This window comes from Antedon mediterranea, chromosome 1, assembly GCF_964355755.1.
Source record: "Antedon mediterranea chromosome 1, ecAntMedi1.1, whole genome shotgun sequence".
In the NCBI taxonomy this organism is placed as follows: domain Eukaryota; kingdom Metazoa; phylum Echinodermata; class Crinoidea; order Comatulida; family Antedonidae; genus Antedon; species Antedon mediterranea.
In genome coordinates this window covers 35,633,475-35,653,398 of record NC_092670.1, presented here as the reverse complement: position 1 = coordinate 35,653,398, position 19,924 = coordinate 35,633,475, and the positions used below count along the sequence as shown (strand labels likewise).

Here is a 19,924-nt window from a genome sequence, read left to right as displayed (position 1 = left end):
TGAAAATGTGCTAAATAACCTTAAACACTATAACTAGTTACGCAGTTACGTTTTAATTTTTCCATTTTTCCACATATGCCTATACCTTTCTTTTCCAATAATCTTAAAAAATATAGGCCTATACTTTTAATAGGTTTAATAATATTGCCATACAGGTGAATATTAAGCCAGTGTACATTGAGGATTAGTGTGGGATTAAATACTAGGGATTATTGCTCTCCCATTCTGGGAATTTGTCGACCTTAAATGTTTCATCAACTTTCCCACTCAATTTACTGGTTGTGACCATTATTACACTAACAACAATGCTAGGCATATAATAATCTACACAGCTACAGTACAATTTAATAGATATTTGTTTATTTGAATCATTATTATCAGTAGCAATATGTTAACAATATAGCCGATCCTATTCAAGGGACTCCTTTAAGGGACACTTTGTGAAATGAATCATTATTATCAGTAGCAATATGTTAACACTATAGCCGATCCTATTCAAGGGACCCCTATTGGGGGACACACTACAAAATAATGCTAGGCATATAATCTACAGTGCAATTTAATAGATATGGTATGCTAAATAAAATATTTGTTTATTTGTTTATTTGTTTTATTATTAAATTAATTTAAAGCATAAAAAAAATTTTGAGATAACAATTTCATATTAAAACAAAACATTTTTTAATTGAGCTAGGTAATACCAAATATTTGTGATACAAAATTAATATTACAATTGTAGTTATTATATTAGGCCTACTGATAAAATACTGTATCATATCATCTTTTTGAAAGTGACATACAGTTCTATTGTTAATATGTCTACTCTCCATTATGTCATGTAAACCAGTACAATCCATCATTAAATACAGTGGAACTTTGGGACACCCCTTATTCAGGAGTATGTCCCTTATTCAGGGTGATGTCCATTATTCAGGGTGATGTCCATTATTCAGGGTGATGTCCATTATTCAGGGTGATGTCCAATATTCAGGGTGATGTCCATTATTCAGGGTGATGTCCATTATTCAGGGTGATGTCCATTATTCAGGGTGATGTCCATTATTCAGGGTGATGTCCATTATTCAGGGTGATGTCCATTATTCAGGGTGATGTCCATTATTCAGGGTGATGTCCATTATTCAGGGGACACCCCCTATTTGGGACACTTTCCTGTGAAATGAATCATTATTATCAGTAGCAATATGGTAACACTATAGCCGATCCTATTCAAGGGACCCCTTTAACGGACACTTTGCTGTGAAATGAATCGGTAACAGTATGTTAAAACTACGGCCAACACCTATTGAGGGGACACACTACAAAACATCAAACAAGGAAGGAAAAATATGAAGTTTCGTAACATCTGGGCTGTTGGATAAGTAGGTTAGTCATCGGAATATGTGTTCATGGACTTTACTGTAAGATGTCCTGTCTGTTAGTAAACAGGTCAATAACCGTTGAACTTGATTTTAAGTAATCAATAAAAACTGTAATAATTGATGTCTTAATTTTCCTGTAGGTATCTGTTTTCAAATTTAATTTAATTTTTTTTTCCGGATAAATAATATTTAGATTAATTGATCTGTTAAACTTATTTTCCAACTAAAGCTTAGTTTCCACTGAAGTATGTAGAATGTGAGTAATTTGACCAATCACAAGCAAGCTGCTGCTATATAAATAAATAACCTGCGTTTCACATGCACATCCTTGCATTTCATCCTAGTGGGAACTGTGAGTGGTATTACTTATAGTTTATTATAGATTTAATACTATCAAAGAATTTTTTCTTTTATTTGTCAGCAAACCACCGTATATTTTTGCAGACAAGTATTAATATCAAAAAGATAAAGTGATTTTAACTCAAAATTCAAAATACAATATTTAGTATAATATTCATAAGTTTAATTCACTATTTTTTTATCATATGGTAACCATTGAATTATTATTTTAATATTTATTTGTGGTTATGAGAATGGTTGGTAGTATTTTATATCTGTCTTATGTGATAACACTTTCAGTATCACAGTAGGCCTACTGATTTTCAAAGTGGACTTTAAACTGTTTTGTAATAATATGAAATGTTAATTTGGTCATATCTAAAAAAGGAAAGTTCTGTAAAAACTAATACATACTACTAGTTGAACTAAATCAATCATCTTCCTTACAGGGTGAACTTAACATATAGACCACGACGATGAATATCATTTTGTTACAAAAGTGTACGAGTATAAAACTGTTATGATTTTGTAGTCTACGTATAAATTAATTAATATAAATTGTTATTACAAAATTGACCCTTAAGAAAACTTAATCAACACACAGTTAAGTTAATTTACACACTTCACAACAGGGTAATCTGGACAATTAGAGTTTCCTTATACATTTAACGTGACATAGACGATCAATTCCTCTAAAATCATCCTGGTAGAAGTCAGTGACAACCGCAGTGCTTGAAGATCAGTTTGATGGTGACTCAGCCGGACGGTTATGTAGGCCTGGCTATATCTACCAAGATATTGCTACTGAACACATGGATGTTTGACGCGTAGCCAGTAACACATAACGAATATGAGTTGTCTTAATTCTTGAATACTGGACTTTCAAATGACATATTGATTTTATTTATTTCTTTTCATGGATTTTTAATATTGGACTTGATTGCTGATAATTTTATTCATAATTTGGATTTAAACATTTTTTTTCTAGTAGGTAAAATATTTATTTAATGACAATTATTGTAGATATAAATGTTATAAATTTAAATAAATATTTTGTTTAAAAAAACCTAATTCATGAATTTCTTTTTTACAGTACTTTGTTTTCTATTTCTTTACCATTTAAAAAAAAATTCCTTTGTTGTTTTTTCTTTCAATTTGATACCTAGATGTTTTTTCCTATCAAAATGTGGTGTTCAATGCTGTTGGTTTTGTCAGTCACATTTTGTAATGTAATAATATTATTTCTTTTTCCAGGAGTAGAAGTTTTAAGCATTACCAATACACAACCAGTGCAAGTTCCAAGTGCAAAAGACGAGGAGGGTGCATCTAAAGACGATACCCGCTCATCGACACCAGATTCAATATTAGTAAGCATTAAACAAAGTTTATTACCAAATAATTAGAAAAGAAATGATCTCATCGACACCAGATTCAATATTGGTAAGCATTAAACAAAGTTTAATACCAAATAATTAGAAAAGAAATGATGATGGTGGTATGTTGGGATGTTCCCACTTGAGGGCAGGGTTCATGGAATGTACCATTAACTGATGGGGTTTTTTTAAATTTTTTTTATATATTCGAGTTGTAGCTCTCTTTCCGGAGAGGATAGGCCAATGTTGGTTTATCCAGGTAAAGCTAGCACTTATAGATTACCAACACCACTTTTGGTTTGTGTATATTTTAATATTGAAAAAAATATTTTATATTGTTTTATATATTTTTAATCCATTCTGTTAGTGGTGGAAATATGAATGAAAATAAAAGAATATCCCCCTAATAGCTCTAAATATGGGTTGGCTGCAATAGTATTAAGCTCTGTCTATTTGGGCATATCACTACCATATTTGGGCACATTACACTCTTTTTGTCAAACTAGTGTGGACAGAGCTTTAGACATAATTATGGCTTTTCACATGAAAGTATTAATTGAATGATGATGTCCCCTGAATAGGAATGTCCAAATGAGAGGATAAATTTATTTATGTGTGCGTATTTAGAAAATGAAATAAATCCCATCATCTACATTCAATATACTTCTTTATCTATCGGTATTGTATTAGCATAGAAGATCATAAATTTCAGTTTAATATTTAACAGAATATGTACTCCTCATCATGATCATAATTTAATTATTTTAAATGATAAAAGGAAATTATTATTTATGATATTTTTCTTTATGTAAAAACATGAAAACTATAATTTTTTTGTGAATAATCTGTTATTGTTTAAACAAAGACAAAAGAACATTTGTTTTCAATAATACCATTTCCTTAGGTCAAATCTGTGATAATGTTTTTATCTATAAAATTGTTTTCTTTTGTTCTGTAGTCCCACATGGATAGAAATGTCTGGTACGAATTGATTTACAAAACAGTCACAGAGAATAAATTTGTCAAAAAGTATAAAATCGGGGAAAAAATTCATTCAAATTTTGTTTTTCGTTATTTGAGAATAATTTAGGGAAACAGCTAGATTTTGATATTTTCATGCATTTTACATTTTCAGTGAAATAAACAAATATTTTTTTTCATGCTTTTATCACATAATATTGTAAAAATAAGAAAATCGTGATATTTTGTAGATAGTAGGATAATGCTCACTTGAAGCATACTATATCTTGGACAATTGACCAATCACAATACAAAATTTGGATAATCATCATGTCATGATTGGTCAAATTACTTTCTTTGTGCTTTACGTCCTTGCGTTGAGTCCCAGTGAACCAAGCTGATGATCATCATGCCGTGATTGGTCAAATTACTTTCTTTGTGCTTTACGTCCTTGCGTTGAGTCCCAGTGAACCAAGCTGATGATCATCATGCCGTGATTGGTCAAATTACTTTCTTTGTGCTTTACGTCCTTGCGTTGAGTCCCAGTGAACCAAGCTGATGATCATCATGCCGTGATTGGTCAAATTACTTTCTTTGTGCTTTACGTCCTTGCGTTGAGTCCCAGTGAACCAAGCTGATGATCATCATGCCGTGATTGGTCAAATTACTTTCTTTGTGCTTTACGTCCTTGCGTTGAGTCCCACTGGCAACCAAGCTTAACACTACAAACTTTATCATTTAAAAAAATATTCAACATTTTTCCAATATCATAATATAAGACCAGCAGTAACCATGGTAACTGGTCTGTCTTATATAATATTATACAAATAATGAATGTTTATGAGTGCAATGGTACAAATAATGGCACGAGGTGAATGATGAAAGGTTATATCAACGAGGCAAAGCCGAGTTGATATAACCTTTCATCATTCACCAAGTGCCATTATTTGTACCATTACACGAATACAAAACATTCATTATTTGTTTTATATAACATCTAAATAACAAACAAAAATGTTTCAAAAAGTACTATTTAACGATCGTTGAATAGTGCGTACTATTGCACGCCATGTGACCCACATTCGTCCAATCAAATGACAGGAATTTATATAGGTGTTATATAATATATAATATTATACAGTAGATATTTTCTCCAATAGGTTAAAATATTGTAGCAATTGATATTGATAAGGAATTTCCTCTTTAATTCAACTACTATAGAACCCCCTTATTTGGCCATTCCTTATTTAGGGGACACTTTATTATGAAATGAACGAGCGGAAATTTGTGTTTCAACATCATTGAGGGGAGTGAATACTTTGTTGGGTCCAGAATGGCGTTCTACCCTATTCTGTTTACAAGGCAGTGTTTAAATCAAAACACTTGAAAATATGTTTGTTGAAAAACGGAAAATGCATTATAGATATTTACAAGGCTACACTGAATGAAACGTAAAAACAAACAGGAGATGACGGCAATCTGTATTTGAGTATCAAGGAGCAGTACAAATACAAAATATGTACGCTGTTGAATTATATAAAACACTTTCGGTTCCTGGAACTGTTATTGTTACACTAAAGGACACTGTGTTTGTTATTGCCATTTTAAATAACATCTTTCGTATTTCATACAATGTCGCTTTACCGTGGTTCCTGTTATAATTACAAATTAATATCTCATTGAATTTACTGTCATAACAACTTTGCATTTATAGTGTACTTTGAATATTGTCCTTAGCAGATTGTGAAATGCTCATTTTCAGCAAGGGTTCTTGCCTTCCGGGAGGGTTAATCTCGGCATTGGGTTTGCGGAATGATATAGAAAAATAACTCGGTGGGATACGACTGTTCTCAATATAACTGCAGAAATCATTACTTTATATTTTTTGGATGACCAAATAGGGATTTTCGTTAGGGATCTCATTTTAAAAAACTCTGGAGGTATATTATAAGAATAAGCAAAGAAAAATATGAAAAAATCGCGTGTACAAACATTCAGCACATAGCATCAACTCAACATGAGTGTGGGGGAATAATAGTAATAATAAAACAACAGTAACACTTGTTCACCTCAATGGTGTTTTTCCACGAGGCTATAATACATCATACACAAATTAATTTAACAATTAACAACAAGAGTTTAACTAAAACCAAAAATCCTAATATACACCTAAATTAGAATGAATGAAAATTTTACAATATTTGTAAAATCCAAATTTACAAAGGAAAAACATCAAGATGAACAAAGCACATTTAAATGCTCCTGCATGCTATTTTAACTTAAATTTACTCCTAGACCCTGATTTTATTTTTTACCAACTATTTTAGTATTTATTTATTGAAAAAAAAACAAAGATGAAAACTGATCTAAATTTGACCTGAAGATTTTTTTATTCCGAAATTATAAATATAAAATTTGAATCAATCTATTACCATGGCCTTAGGGAGAGCAAGCAGAAATTAAGGTGGTTAGGACACTTAAGGTAGTATGAAACTAATTTTGCTAAATGAAAATATAAAAGACATTGGTTATATGCTTGCATTTATCCAGTATAAAATAAGTTCTTTACGTTTTTGTGCGGCATGCTAAACTTCGATTCTCTTTCAACAATCAACAAGTGGATGTATCCAACTCTCAGGGGAGAGCTTCCTAAATTAATCACTTCTGAAACAAATTACTGTGCTGTGTTGCCTCCATTTTGTTGGCGTATGTTAGTAGATTTGTCTCCAGAGGTTGTCACCCCCCATATGCATTTCTAAAATGTGCGGTAGCCAAGAAACATTCAACGGTTGAAATGTGATCTGGTTTAATTAATTTAAATTATTTAGATTTTTGTGTTGATATTTGTAAACTAAAGTAAATTGTAAAGAAACTGAAAAATTAATCTTAACAAGTTAATCCGGGATCAAGTCAATAATAACCTCTATTCCGGGCACACTTTGTCGGTTTCCCTAAATAATGTAGTTTTTAAGGCAGTACAGTACAATGATATAAATTAATCATTCAACCCTGGATCAAATATTATCACTACTTTTATATTTCTTACTAGGAACTAAAAGAAAATATATATTTTTTAAGTAGCCTACTGGTTAATAATAGTACTATTGTTTGAATCGGGTGTCTAGAAAACTCATATCTAGAAAACTCAGATTATCTGAGTTTCCTAGATCCAGAAAACTCGGATATCTTGATCTGAGTTGTTTAGTTTTATTCTTCAACTAGAAAACTTGGATCATCAAACGGATTGTTTCATTAATTTATAATCAGAGGGTAGGTTATTTGAAATACTACAGTATTATATGTTTTCTTACTAATATTATAACTTGTAGTAGCGGCCTAGGACTTAAATCATAAAGAAAATATAGTACATGCTACTGTTCAAATTTAGTCTTAGCATTTCTGAGTTTTCTAGACATCCATTTGAATCATGTGATTTTCTACTATTATACTACAGTATTGGATGAGAAACTAAAGTTGTTCCCATAATATGCAATAGGTTGAAATAATATAATTAATTAATTCATATATTTTAATATATGTTGATTAGATGTATCCTTTTTTTAAATTTCCTGCTAATAGGATAATCTAATTGATATCATAATCATCATTTTGACAATAGGATATTGTAAGAATCTAGATATTTAATTATTCCACTCGAATTCTCTAAATTATTGTCTCACCAAAGTTGAGAAAGATTTTTATAAAAACAGTTTTTTGTTATTTTTTTTTTTCTATTTAAATTGTTTTATTTATTTTAACAACTAAACTGTACATTTTAACTGCCAAAAGTTAATATAAATTATTGGTAAGACATACCAATACCATACAGTATGTACAGTATTGCAAACATTGTATCGTACACAGGGAAAAGATGTGAACTTAGAACTCTTAAAATAAGGACTTAAGCGTGGTTCCCACTAGCGAAGCAACGCAAGGACGTAACGCAACGCAAGTGAATTGACCAATCACAAGCGATGGCTTATTCGCTTGTGATTGCTAACTGTCTATAACTTCGCTTGTCATTTGTCAACACACTTGCGTTGCGTTTACGTCCTTGCGTTAGGTTCTAGTGGGAACCAAGCTTTAAGGACTGCTAAAGCGCCACTAATTAATCTACTATTCATAATATGATTATTTCAGTTACTGTATATGATATGTACAAAATATTGTCAAACATTTTAATGCTTTTTTATCATGTTCACGATTTTATTTACACAAATGTTATCTTATGTGTGGATATTTTTTGGGTGAGAATCCTTCCTTCCAATATTAATATTATTAAATTATTTATTAATGTTAGTTATTTTATACTTTTAACAGGATCTTGAAACATTAGAAAGTGATTTTAGAAAACAAGAAGAAATTATGAATAGTCTAGCTAGCAATTTACCAGTAAGTATACACATATTTTTTTAATAATATTATTGGGTTTTACAAATTTATTTTATTGAAACCCTTCCCGTTGTTCCTTCTGTGGTAAAAAAAAAGTATGCAGAAAAATCAATGAATAATAATCATTTTTGGTTTAGAGTAAAAACTGAAGAGTGTAGACACATCGTTCAAATGAATGACAATGGTTTCTCATGAGGACCCAAAAAATGGTTTCTCCATAGTGTTATAATATATACTTCCTCACATTCATTTTACAGAAAAGTTTTCCCCCATGATAAGCGTGTCCCCTGAATAGGAATTTCCCGAGGGTGTGGTTCCACTGTAATTCTATATTATTTCAATACTATAATAAACATGTTTTTCATCTAATTACAGAATATCACATTAGCACGTGACAAATGCGGTTTAACGCCTATCAACTTTCTTGAGCAGAAAGACAGGTCGAAAGTTCGATCACTAGCACTCATTGAGTTGACGTCTTTGTTTGACAAATATGGCCTGCCCCTACCACATGCAAGAAAACAAAACAGAAAAAAGACTAAGGGTAAAACAAATTAAATTTTACTTCTAACTGATTTTATCTGGCATACAAAAGTGTTAAACTTTATTATTTTTCTCATCTTTTATACTAGTTATTTTATGAATATTAGCAGGTAAGTTTAAGGTTGTTGTGTCTACTTAATGTAAAAAAAAATATGACATGCCCATATACGGACATGATGATTATATCACTCCTACATATTTGGGGATCACTACCATATTTAGGTACATCATATGTTTATTGCTAAACTAGTTTGATAGTGTAAACAGAGCTTTACAATTTTATGTATTTACATATACTGTAAATAAATTTAATGAATCCCTCGGATTAAGAATAACTTTATCATAATAAAATAACTTTACAATTTTATTTATTTACCTATTCTGTAAATTAATTTATTCCCGGTAAAACCAAAAGAATAAATTTATCATAATAATAAATAACTTTATTGGGAATACCTCTTTTGCAACAGTGGCATGAAGCAACCAGTAGTGCCCCCTGATGATAATTATACAATAACAAAATACATTAATGAAAGTATACAAAGCATTTGAAAGAACGAACCAAAAATAAGTTGCCAGGATATCAACGATAAACACCCATCTTGATTGGCATTTTTCTGCAATCTTTATTATCATGATTGACAGTGAATAATACTGCGTAATAGGAATTAGATCATATAATTGATTTGTTGGCATTCGCTGTATTAAAATCAACGTTTAGATTAGTACATCCAAAAATAATCAGATGCTGGCACATTTGTATAAGTTCTGTTTATTTAGATGTAATTGATATTGTAGCCTTTTACTAGTATTACATTTCTAAATATGTTGAAATACATGATAATGTGTAAAACATTAAATGTATACCTTTGCTTGATATACAGTATAAAAAAAAAAAATTTACACAGACAAGCAGTAATGGTAAGCGGAAAACTGTGTAGCTTATGCCACATAGAATCTGTATCTATCCGCTATGGATTCTATATTTTTATTACCGTTACCGCTCATCTGTGTGAATTGACCTTAAACGTCTTAGCATTAGACCAATCATAGAGGTATCTCCATGAACCAATATGGCTTCCATGTTTTGAAAAATATTATATTCAGAGTGTAGTGAAAACTGTTGTAGATTAACATTATATATATATATATATTTTTGTACAAAATACGATAAACATACTAAATATGGAGATGATTTAGTTGTGGAAATGATGCCACTTCTTGTCCGGAGGCCTATCATTGAGAAAAATTAAAATTAATTACTTGTACCACAGCATTCACGGCAGAAATTACCCACCCAAGATTATCACTTCCAAAACGACATTATCCTGTCCTTCTTCATCATATCAATTATTACATTCTTAGACGGCAATCTGCTTCGTATTCAGACTTGCGACGATGGGTAAAATTGTTGGTAGTTTGCGGTATGAACTGGGTCAATGTTTTCAAATTGGGTTCAAGGAGATTTGTTACGTTAAGGTACAAATTATGTCAGAAACATTTTTATGTGTTTTGAAAATGTAGTTTGACAGTACCTTTCAAACTAGTTTATTTTGATATTTTTAAATGTATAAGCATCAGATTTGCACAAATAACAATTGCATACGATTTGGTTGTTTTTTTTTCTGTAGAGAATGGCATTTTTGGAGTACCACTAAACGTGTTAATAGAAAATGACAAAAAACTGAAACCAAATGTTAGGGTGCCACTATTCTTACAACAGGTATGTTTCTTATTTTTTGTTTACGTTTATTTGACTTTTTTCATTTATGAATTTTGTGAAAACATCATTTATTATCAGAAAATCTTGTCGGAATGAAAAGAGGATAGGCAGTTTGAGTTTAGAGCTGTCATTCCTACAATTTTCCATTTTCGTGCTTTTATTTGTTATTTCATATCCAGCTTTTTATCTGTTTAAAATGTGTTACCTATATTGTATTTATTGTAATCTTAAGACTATTTGTACCAATACATTTATTATGCAACTATTATTGATGCCAAATAGTCTTAAGATTTATTTATGAACAAAGATGAAGAGCCTCTAAATGTAATGGATATGCCTATATACAGAGACACTCTATTCATAGTAAATAGGTGTTATTATGGCCATTAATGAATATTCATAGGTTATTCTTTATTATTATATGACCTTTTTTTATAGCATATTTTGACAGTGGTTAATCTTGTGGACCAGGGTAGACAATTCCGTCCCACTGAAAGGATGTTAGTGTTGTGGCAATGCAATAGAATAACAGGATAGCCAATTTCAACCCATGTAATTAGGCCCACCTTGAGATGTTACATTTTAGACATGCTTGCCTTTGTCTCTTGAAGTTTGTGTAAATAAAAGGAAGTTCGCAATGACAATGACAGTGTATGGCAGAAAATTTTAATATGGTGGTCATTAATATAAATATTATTGTCTCTAATGGTGACATCATTGACTGGTTGTATTTTATTATAATTTGCAAATTCTAAAGCATTTTAGAATGACAATTTGTGGTGTGACATTTTAAATAGGTCAATGTCTGCAAGTAATTGTTTTTGGTAAATTGATTTGTAAAATTTGATACAAATTACTGTACAGTATTGAAATACTACAGTATGGTTTGTAATCATATGTGAAGAGCATGTGGCACGTTATTTTAGGCATTGACATAGAGACCAACGCTCGTCGCATTGCTTGTGTTCTTAAGCAAGACACTTAGCCTCTCTTCACCCAGGTGTTAAATGAGAACCTGGTTGAGTCAAACACCATTGCGCTGGTTACAGGAGCTTTCCATACCGTAGACCACAGTAAAGGGTTTTTCACACCTGCCAGTCCGGCCTCGGCAAATCAAATCAAATGCTATCGTTTCATTGTCACAAGTGCGAGCATTAAGGGCTATTATAACATTACATTGACTATTAATTGTTAGAAAACACTACATATATTTCTTCTAAATTAGACCTACCTGACTTGTATCCATCACTCATTGATTTAGAGAATCAATTTTTGCAGAATTGCAAAATTAACTTTTCAGCCTTGATCGTATTATTAAACTTCCGAAAGATATATAAGGCATGTTTTTTTTTATGTGGAATGTCATATCAAATTTCACGAGGAAGTTAAAAATTAGTTAATGTGCTATTAAAAAGTACAGTAAACTATAAACCAGGATAATATTAAACCTAAGCAAATTTGACATCACAAATGAAAACAAGATGAGCAGAAGACCATAAAATTTTCAAATTTAATTATGGTTATTTTGCAATGTTGTCTACTAATTTCCAGTACCATTGCCAAATTATATTACATGTTAAGTTTTGTAATTTAACACAGTTTTCAACATATTTATGGGTTGCAACAAGTAAAGTAGTAGGTTCTCCCAAACCCCATACTAGTTCCTTGAAACTTTTTAGAATGACACCCCCACCCCCTCTTTCTTCCCCCCCCCCCCATTTCCTGACCCAATGAGGTGTATTTACCAATATAATTTCTGCTTTATCATCTAATAATTGGCCAATCTATTTATTGTACAGTATCTCACAGTCCTATGATTTAAAATAATACACAGGAGACATTCAAACACTCATACAACAATAAACATGCATAGCTAATTAATTATGAGTGGGTTTATTAACAGTGGTAATTAGCTCATAGGATACTGAACCTAAAGTACTTTGAAATTCATTCAATTTGACTTGTGGAGAAGTTTGTGGTTGATTTGACACTTCACTCTAGATTCAAAGAGACATCCACACACAGAAAAATGTCAAGTGTTATTTGAGTGAAGGTAGTACACTACGTTTTTTTGAATAATAATATACTGAAATAAAGCTGTTCCCAAACCTGAAACGTTTGGAATGTTGGAATTGGAAATTTCTGGAAAGTTTGGTAAAAATTCAGTTTTGAATTTATTTAAAGATGTATTGTCCCTTGAAACACAAAAAAATGAAGGTCAAAATATTCTAAATTTAAAGTGGCCATATCAAAGTAATATTAAAGTTATTCACTTTAAGTCAAAAATTTGAACCAAAAACAACAAGTTTACGTAATTAACAGGTAAATTAGTTTGATTACATTTCATCTGGAAAATCGTCACGAGCGAAAGTAAACAAAGATTTCAAACCATGAGTATGCATTATGCATATGCTAAATTAGGATTGTTTACAACTCGTCACGGTTAAGAAGGTATTTTCACACAGATCATGAGGAAGTTTTATGATTATGCATACAGAGTAGCCAAACAAGCGCGTTTCATTATGGGATATGTTTTGATTGAAAACTTTGACTGGAAGTCAAAGTTATTTTTTTAACAAAAAACGTCTGTATTTCAGTTAAATTTGGTTTTTTTTCGAAAAATTTTTGGTGATAGTTAATAACTATATGATACTTCAAAATGACCCACCTTTTTTCGAAATCTTTAATTTTTAATTTTTTTGGAATTAGTCAAAGGGACAATACATCTTTATCAATTTCTATTTTTACGTATTTTATTTATTTTGCCTAAAAAATACATATAAATAAAATATAATGCAACAACAACAAAAAACCAAATACAGCCACCAGGCAGAGACAGGATTTCTAAAAATTGAACTTAATCACCACCTACAGTAGTATGTCTCCAAATGCAATGTTTGAAGATAAATCAAATTGAGTAATATTAAAAATTTAGATTTATGTTTACATGCAACGATAATAGAAATAAAATAATTTTATTGCAAATTTACAATGACAAAACAGTTATAATTGATAATTTTAATGAGGTGCCTGTCACCAATTTCACCAAATTCTCACTTTGACCACATATTTGTTATTACGGGTAAAACGTTTTAAATGTAACCATTACTAATTAAACGATGATTTTAATTGTTCCTGTGTTCGTGAATATTGTGTGAACTTGTACCTGGTTTTTATCTGGCTATCCCCAGTGTGTACTTTTATAGGAGTTGCAATGACTATAGCATTCATCTGGATTGTATCCTCCTAAACTTAGGATAAAATGTATCTGATATGTAGACACAGACACCAACAATTCGAATAAACAAGTGTAATCAGCTTATATCCCATACTGATATTGAGCCAATTTTAATAATTGAATTTAAGTAAATGAATTTTAAGGAACAAGGAAATTTTTTATATTTTTAAATACAGTATATAGGCTACTTTAAAAAAAGAAAAAATAATATCAAATAATAAGATGTATTGTCACCAAAACATGAAAAATAAAGATTTCATTTCATTTTATTATTTGAATAAAATTAGTAAAACCTAATGAAATTATTAATTTTATTCAAGTTATTCACTTTTAATGACAAATAAAAGGACAACAATTATGATTTCGCTCATAATATACAGTTAAATTCAACCAAAAATCCATTGAATTCCAGTTAACTATTTAAACGTTGAATACATTTTGTTTAAAAATTTAAATTACGGTTTTATGTTACTACATCACATGTTTGCTTTTTTTCTGGATTGACGTTGATAAGAGGAAAGTTTCTAAAGTGGATTGACCTTGATAAGAGGAAAGTTTCTAAAGTGGAAAATTTAGTATTTAATGTGCATTAATAATGTTGTTATTGATTATTTAGTATATTATTTTTGTTGAAGTTGACATTTTTTGTGTAAATTATTTTTATTTGTCCTATCAATTTGTTCAGTCCGCAGATGTAGGTGTGGCTGTTTTTTATTTTTGCCGCACACAGATAAAATGTTTGCTATAGGATGTCATTCATTATTTATAGTTTTTTTTCTCCACAAAACAATCAAACTTCATTAAATAGACATTCATATATCAAAACATTTACAAAATCCAAGCCGACTAACCAGGTGGTAAAGTATTAAAATTAAACAAACATACATTAACAACTTCCCATTGTCCATCATCAACATGGTCAATTGAAGGACCAAATGACTCCACTAACGCATTTCCACTTACTTTTCTGGAACTGATTTACAAACCGCATTAATATACTTTCTATAGCTAATTAAAGCTTCTCTACTATTGGCTTGGTTTGGTGGTGTGGAAACTGCTTTCGTGTCCAATATCCTTTATGGGGGTTTTACAAACGGGTATGTTGTTTGATGTCATGAACTTTGATTTGGTTGTTGAAGTGATTGTTAATTTGGTCTTACCGTAGGGATTGAATTTAATGACAGCACTTTGTTTTCTGCTACCGTGAATCTTGTTCGTAGTGGCTCTGTTGTTTTAATACCACTCTAATAGGAGCCGTGTCTTGGAATACTGCAGTTACTGCAGTAACTATATACTTTACTGCCAGAACCTTTGTTTTTAATTTGTTTCAAAGTTTATGAGGCCGTTCAAGAAGGTGTGTATGATTACCCCTTAAAACTTGCTAAATATTGCATAGACTACTTAGAGTAAACATACAATTTTGAATGTTTTTTTTCATTAATTTTGACAGTGTACTATTAGATAATAGTCTTTTAATCATTGCCTTATTTTCAACTTTCACCATTACAATTTTTGACCGAGGCTAATTTATTTATAGGTTAATTAAGGTTTGAAAATATTTATGTCGGCCAACACTTAGTTTCGGCTAACATAGACCCATATTTCCCTTGTGTCATATGATTACTGATAGAAAGTGTCCATTCAGTGTAGTTTCTAACACGTTTCCTTGATAAAAACGTTCTTAATCAGTAAAGCGGCACAGATAGATAAGCGTCTTCCTTTAGCTGCATTAAACTTGTATAATAGCCTGGAGCTAGCCTGGGGTACTATGAATTCAAAGGCCCGCCGTAATTGAGATTGCAACCGCAAATCACCCAACACCTGTACCATGTTACCTGTTTTGATCAGTAAGAAACGCAGTGATCGCACCAAAGTAATTTGATAATTTTTCTGGTTTGCGCTTCTGCACCGTCATTACCTTTCTTACAGGTATATACCCTGTTTTTAAGATAGGAAATTAGAGGTTGGTGATTACTGTAGTTTTCAAATTTGTGTGGTAAGGAACCATGTGGATGGATGATGTACGGTTTATTTTTACTTTGTCATTTTTTGGTAACAAGAACACGGCTGCCTTCTAATTCAAAGGTCTTTTGTTCAAATCTTGGAACAGTCTTTTAATACTTTTATATTAATTATTTAGTTATATTATATCATATAAATAAAGTGTTCTTTCTTTAACTCTTTTTTTTCAGTTAATTTCCAAATTAGAAGAGAAAGCTTTAACAGATGAAGGTGTACTTAGGGTGCCAGGGTCTGCTGCAAGAATCAGGGTGAGAATTTAACATTATAAACTTTCAATAATCTTGGTAGTTCTAGCTGACATTGTTATCTAAATTAAAGATTCTTTATCATGACCAAATGAATGAAAAAATGTGATGATCGTCATTATCATATCATCATAATCTTAATAATCCATCATCATAAAATATATTTGTAATATTACTTTCAGATACAGGTATATGAATCAGTATCCTATTAAACCGCCACCATTATAGCCGTATTAATATAAATAATCATCATCATTTGTCATAAAAACTCAAAAGATATCAATGCAAAAAATATAATAAACAATATTATGCCATCATCATCATTGTCATAATTGTATTTAAGGTTGAAAAAATTTTCAAGTAATGTAAATAAGGAAATTATCAATAATTTTAATAATTTATTTAATCTGGTATTTTCATCTATATATTAGGATGGAACATTTAGCACTTGAATGACTCTATCATACCACTTAAAACTGTAGCAAAAGAGATGATATAATGACTCAATTGCTAACACACTGGCATTAGGACAATAACAAATTTTCTACCAAATCCTATGCCATCCTATCTAACACACCTGTGTGCCATTTTCCCTCGCTTTTGGTCTAACAAAGATGTTTAATCTGTAACATTCAAGGGCATACAAACCTTACCCATGGGCACACGTATTGTACAGTGTCCTGCAAACGTATACTAGCAGTACATGTTTTAAAACATAGTTCTTTGTACTCTGCGGATTTACCACTCAAATTGATGGTTTCCGTAATTGCAGGCTGTGCAATAATTATCAGCCTGTCCCAATTTGTGAACTTCCTCTCCAAGTCTCATCTTGTTAGTTGTTAGATTGTTTGTCATGTGACTGCAGTAATTATCTTGATGCACTGCATTGAACAAGTAGAAAGAATTGTTGATTTAAAGTAACATTACTGTTAGTTGTTAGATGTGTCATATGACTACAAATAAACCAATCACCTACTTGTAAAACTATTTGTTAGACAGTATGACCACAAAGTATATCAGTATTGTACATTGAAAAATAAAAAGTAAATACTATTTTGTTTTAATAAATATCTATATTTATTTTTTTATTTTTATTTATGTTTTGCAGGTTCTTAAACAAGATATTGAGGAAAATTTCTATGATGGCAAATTTAATTTTGATGAAATCCGAGTGAACGACATGGTAGGGCTTCTGAAACAATTCTTGCGAGAACTACCAACACCAATTCTGATGATGGAGTACATAAGTGGATTTGCTCAAATAGAACGTAAGATGTGTTTAAAATAAATGAAAATAATCTGGATATCATGAACTTAATGTGCCTAAGATTTATTGATCGATGATAACAAGTATATGTAAATAAAATTCTGCCAAACGCTATTAACCGTGACTAAACCAAATGGTGTAACTTAAGCTTGTAAGCCTGTGAGTACGCCACAGTCTGCTTAGTTCTGAGCTCTCAACAAACAAGCAGTATTAATATTAACTAATATTTATTTTCTTTGTTAAAGGAATTCCTGATAGAAAACGCCAGTTACAGTGTCTAAATCTTCTTATTCTTGTCTTATCTGATGTTCACAGGGCTACATTAAAGGTAAGGTTAATTAAATCCGTTTGTAGAACAGAATTGTTTATGAAAGTAGTGAAGTCCCTCCCATATTCAGTCTGAACGTAAGAAAATGAGCTGTTAGGAAGTGTTGTACTAAGCCTTATGTGGTAGGGGGGTGGGGGAGCAGTTCCTTTCCATACTGACTAAACATCCTTAATATTTTTTACCCAGGTAGGCCTACTCATTTACAGTTGAATGGATTGATAGTCAAATGTCCATTTTATAGTATATTGTAATATAAATAAATATAAATGTTTGTTAAATGTAATAAAGTCCAATTTACCGATGATTTTAATTCAATTTGTTTATCATCTTTCAGTTGTTACTTCAGTTCTTAAGTAAAGTAGTCGCGAATGAGAGGTATAACAAGATGACCTTAAATAACGTTGCAATGATCATGGCGCCAAATCTGTTCACCGCAAAAGCTTCGCACAAGAAATCTCCAGTCTTTGATGAGTTGTATATGGCAGCGGGAATTTCCAATGTGATGCGAATGCTCATCCGGTATCATCATATCTTATGGGTCGTAAGTATTTTTTGTTGTGTACAAATTAGAAAACAAATCCGATTGTTAAAATTTTTCCTCATTTAAACCTCACTTATTGTTATTTTCATTTCTGTGATTTATATATATATATATATTTTTTGCTTTTTTCTGTTTTCTTTTGTCGTCCTTGACACTTCTTTGTGATGCCACCATTATTGGAACTCAATGTTATTTTGATTGATTGACTTGATGATCTTAAAAAAAAAATAAAATAAATACAATGTTTTGATAGAAATAAAAATCATATGTTTCTTATATGTACAATACTTTCATGAAAAATACATATGTGATTACTATATTGAAAACAATTTCTAGGTTCCAACTAAGATGTTACTACAAGTTAGGAAGATTTATGAAGCTGAGACAAGGAAATCTAAAGATAGTAAATCAGTAAGTAATTTTTTTTTTATTTTACCTTTAGAATTTTAACTGAAAGAGGAAATAATTAAGAATATTATTTAAGCATTCATATGCCTTATAGGGCTCAAAATAATTGTTAAGTTTATATGTTAATACATCAGGAACCAAGTAAAGTACATGCTTGCCTTCCAATGGTTCAGACCCAGGGTTGTAACTCACAACTCTTTTACTCCACGCCCTAAGCCCCACATGAGTGTAAAGCTCTGTCTACACTATCAAACTAGTTTTAAAAAAAACATGTGCCCAAATATGGTAGTGATATTCCCAAATATGGTAGTGATATTCTCAAATATGGTATTGATATTCCCAAATATATTAGATGATATATGGAAATCATCATGTCCATATATGGGCACATCACATTTTTTTGTCACATTAAGTTTGATAGTGTAGACAGAGCTTTAGAAATCTGACCTCACTCTGTTGCTACCCTGAACACTATGAAAAGAATATACAAAGTTCCTATCTCTCCACAGATGAGCAAGTGCTCAGAGACAGAGGACAAAATATTTTACTAAAATCGTTAAAAGCCAGTGTGGATTTACCAATATTATAAATGATACGTGATAACTCACAAATTAGTTCAGATTATAAGCTATTAGCTATACTCGTAAATTCACTTTACACATGAGGTTATCGCCCCTTAGTGTATATTCATGCATTTTCATGCACTAATAATACAGTAAAAAATCTTGTTTTATTAAACTTTTCTCATTCTACTAATTGATGCTAGTAATTAAATACAAGCTTTATGAGCTATAAATTAAGCTATTACCAAGCCAAGGGTTTTAAAAAGATTTACATGGCAAGTAAGGTTTTCCAAAATATAGTTGGTATACTGTAGTAGCATAAAATTAATATTTGGTTTATTTGTTTCAGGTAATGACATTATTTAAAGGTAGAGGAAAAGGTGACAAGAAGATGAGCCAGTATGAGGTAAGCTTCTCAAACCTGAATCAGACACTTTCTCTAATTCTATTTACATTGTGGTGGTTATGATGCTTGGCTACCTATCCAAGTCCTGTCATATGTCAGGATTTTTTCTAATGAAAATTGACAACTCCACTCCCAAAGACTTGTTATAAGACTTTGTTTGTAGAGCATCTTGTGAACAGGATTGCCACCTTTAAGAA

At 30.9% G+C, this 19,924-nt stretch overlaps 1 protein-coding gene across 2 annotated transcripts in view; it reads left to right on the top strand.

The window, feature by feature from the left end:
- Positions 1-19,924, top strand: part of LOC140046287 (rho GTPase-activating protein 18-like) — a 47,511-nt gene that overhangs the window by 22,822 nt on the left and 4,765 nt on the right. For both annotated transcript variants that reach the window (XM_072090909.1, XM_072090984.1), the window contains 10 exons: positions 2,973-3,085; positions 8,372-8,443; positions 8,819-8,987; positions 10,618-10,709; positions 16,140-16,217; positions 17,323-17,482; positions 17,727-17,809; positions 18,144-18,350; positions 18,687-18,761; positions 19,671-19,727. In XM_072090909.1, coding sequence (XP_071947010.1) covers positions 2,973-3,085; positions 8,372-8,443; positions 8,819-8,987; positions 10,618-10,709; positions 16,140-16,217; positions 17,323-17,482; positions 17,727-17,809; positions 18,144-18,350; positions 18,687-18,761; positions 19,671-19,727 — 1,106 coding nt within the window. The remainder of the gene's footprint in view (positions 1-2,972; positions 3,086-8,371; positions 8,444-8,818; positions 8,988-10,617; positions 10,710-16,139; positions 16,218-17,322; positions 17,483-17,726; positions 17,810-18,143; positions 18,351-18,686; positions 18,762-19,670; positions 19,728-19,924) is intronic.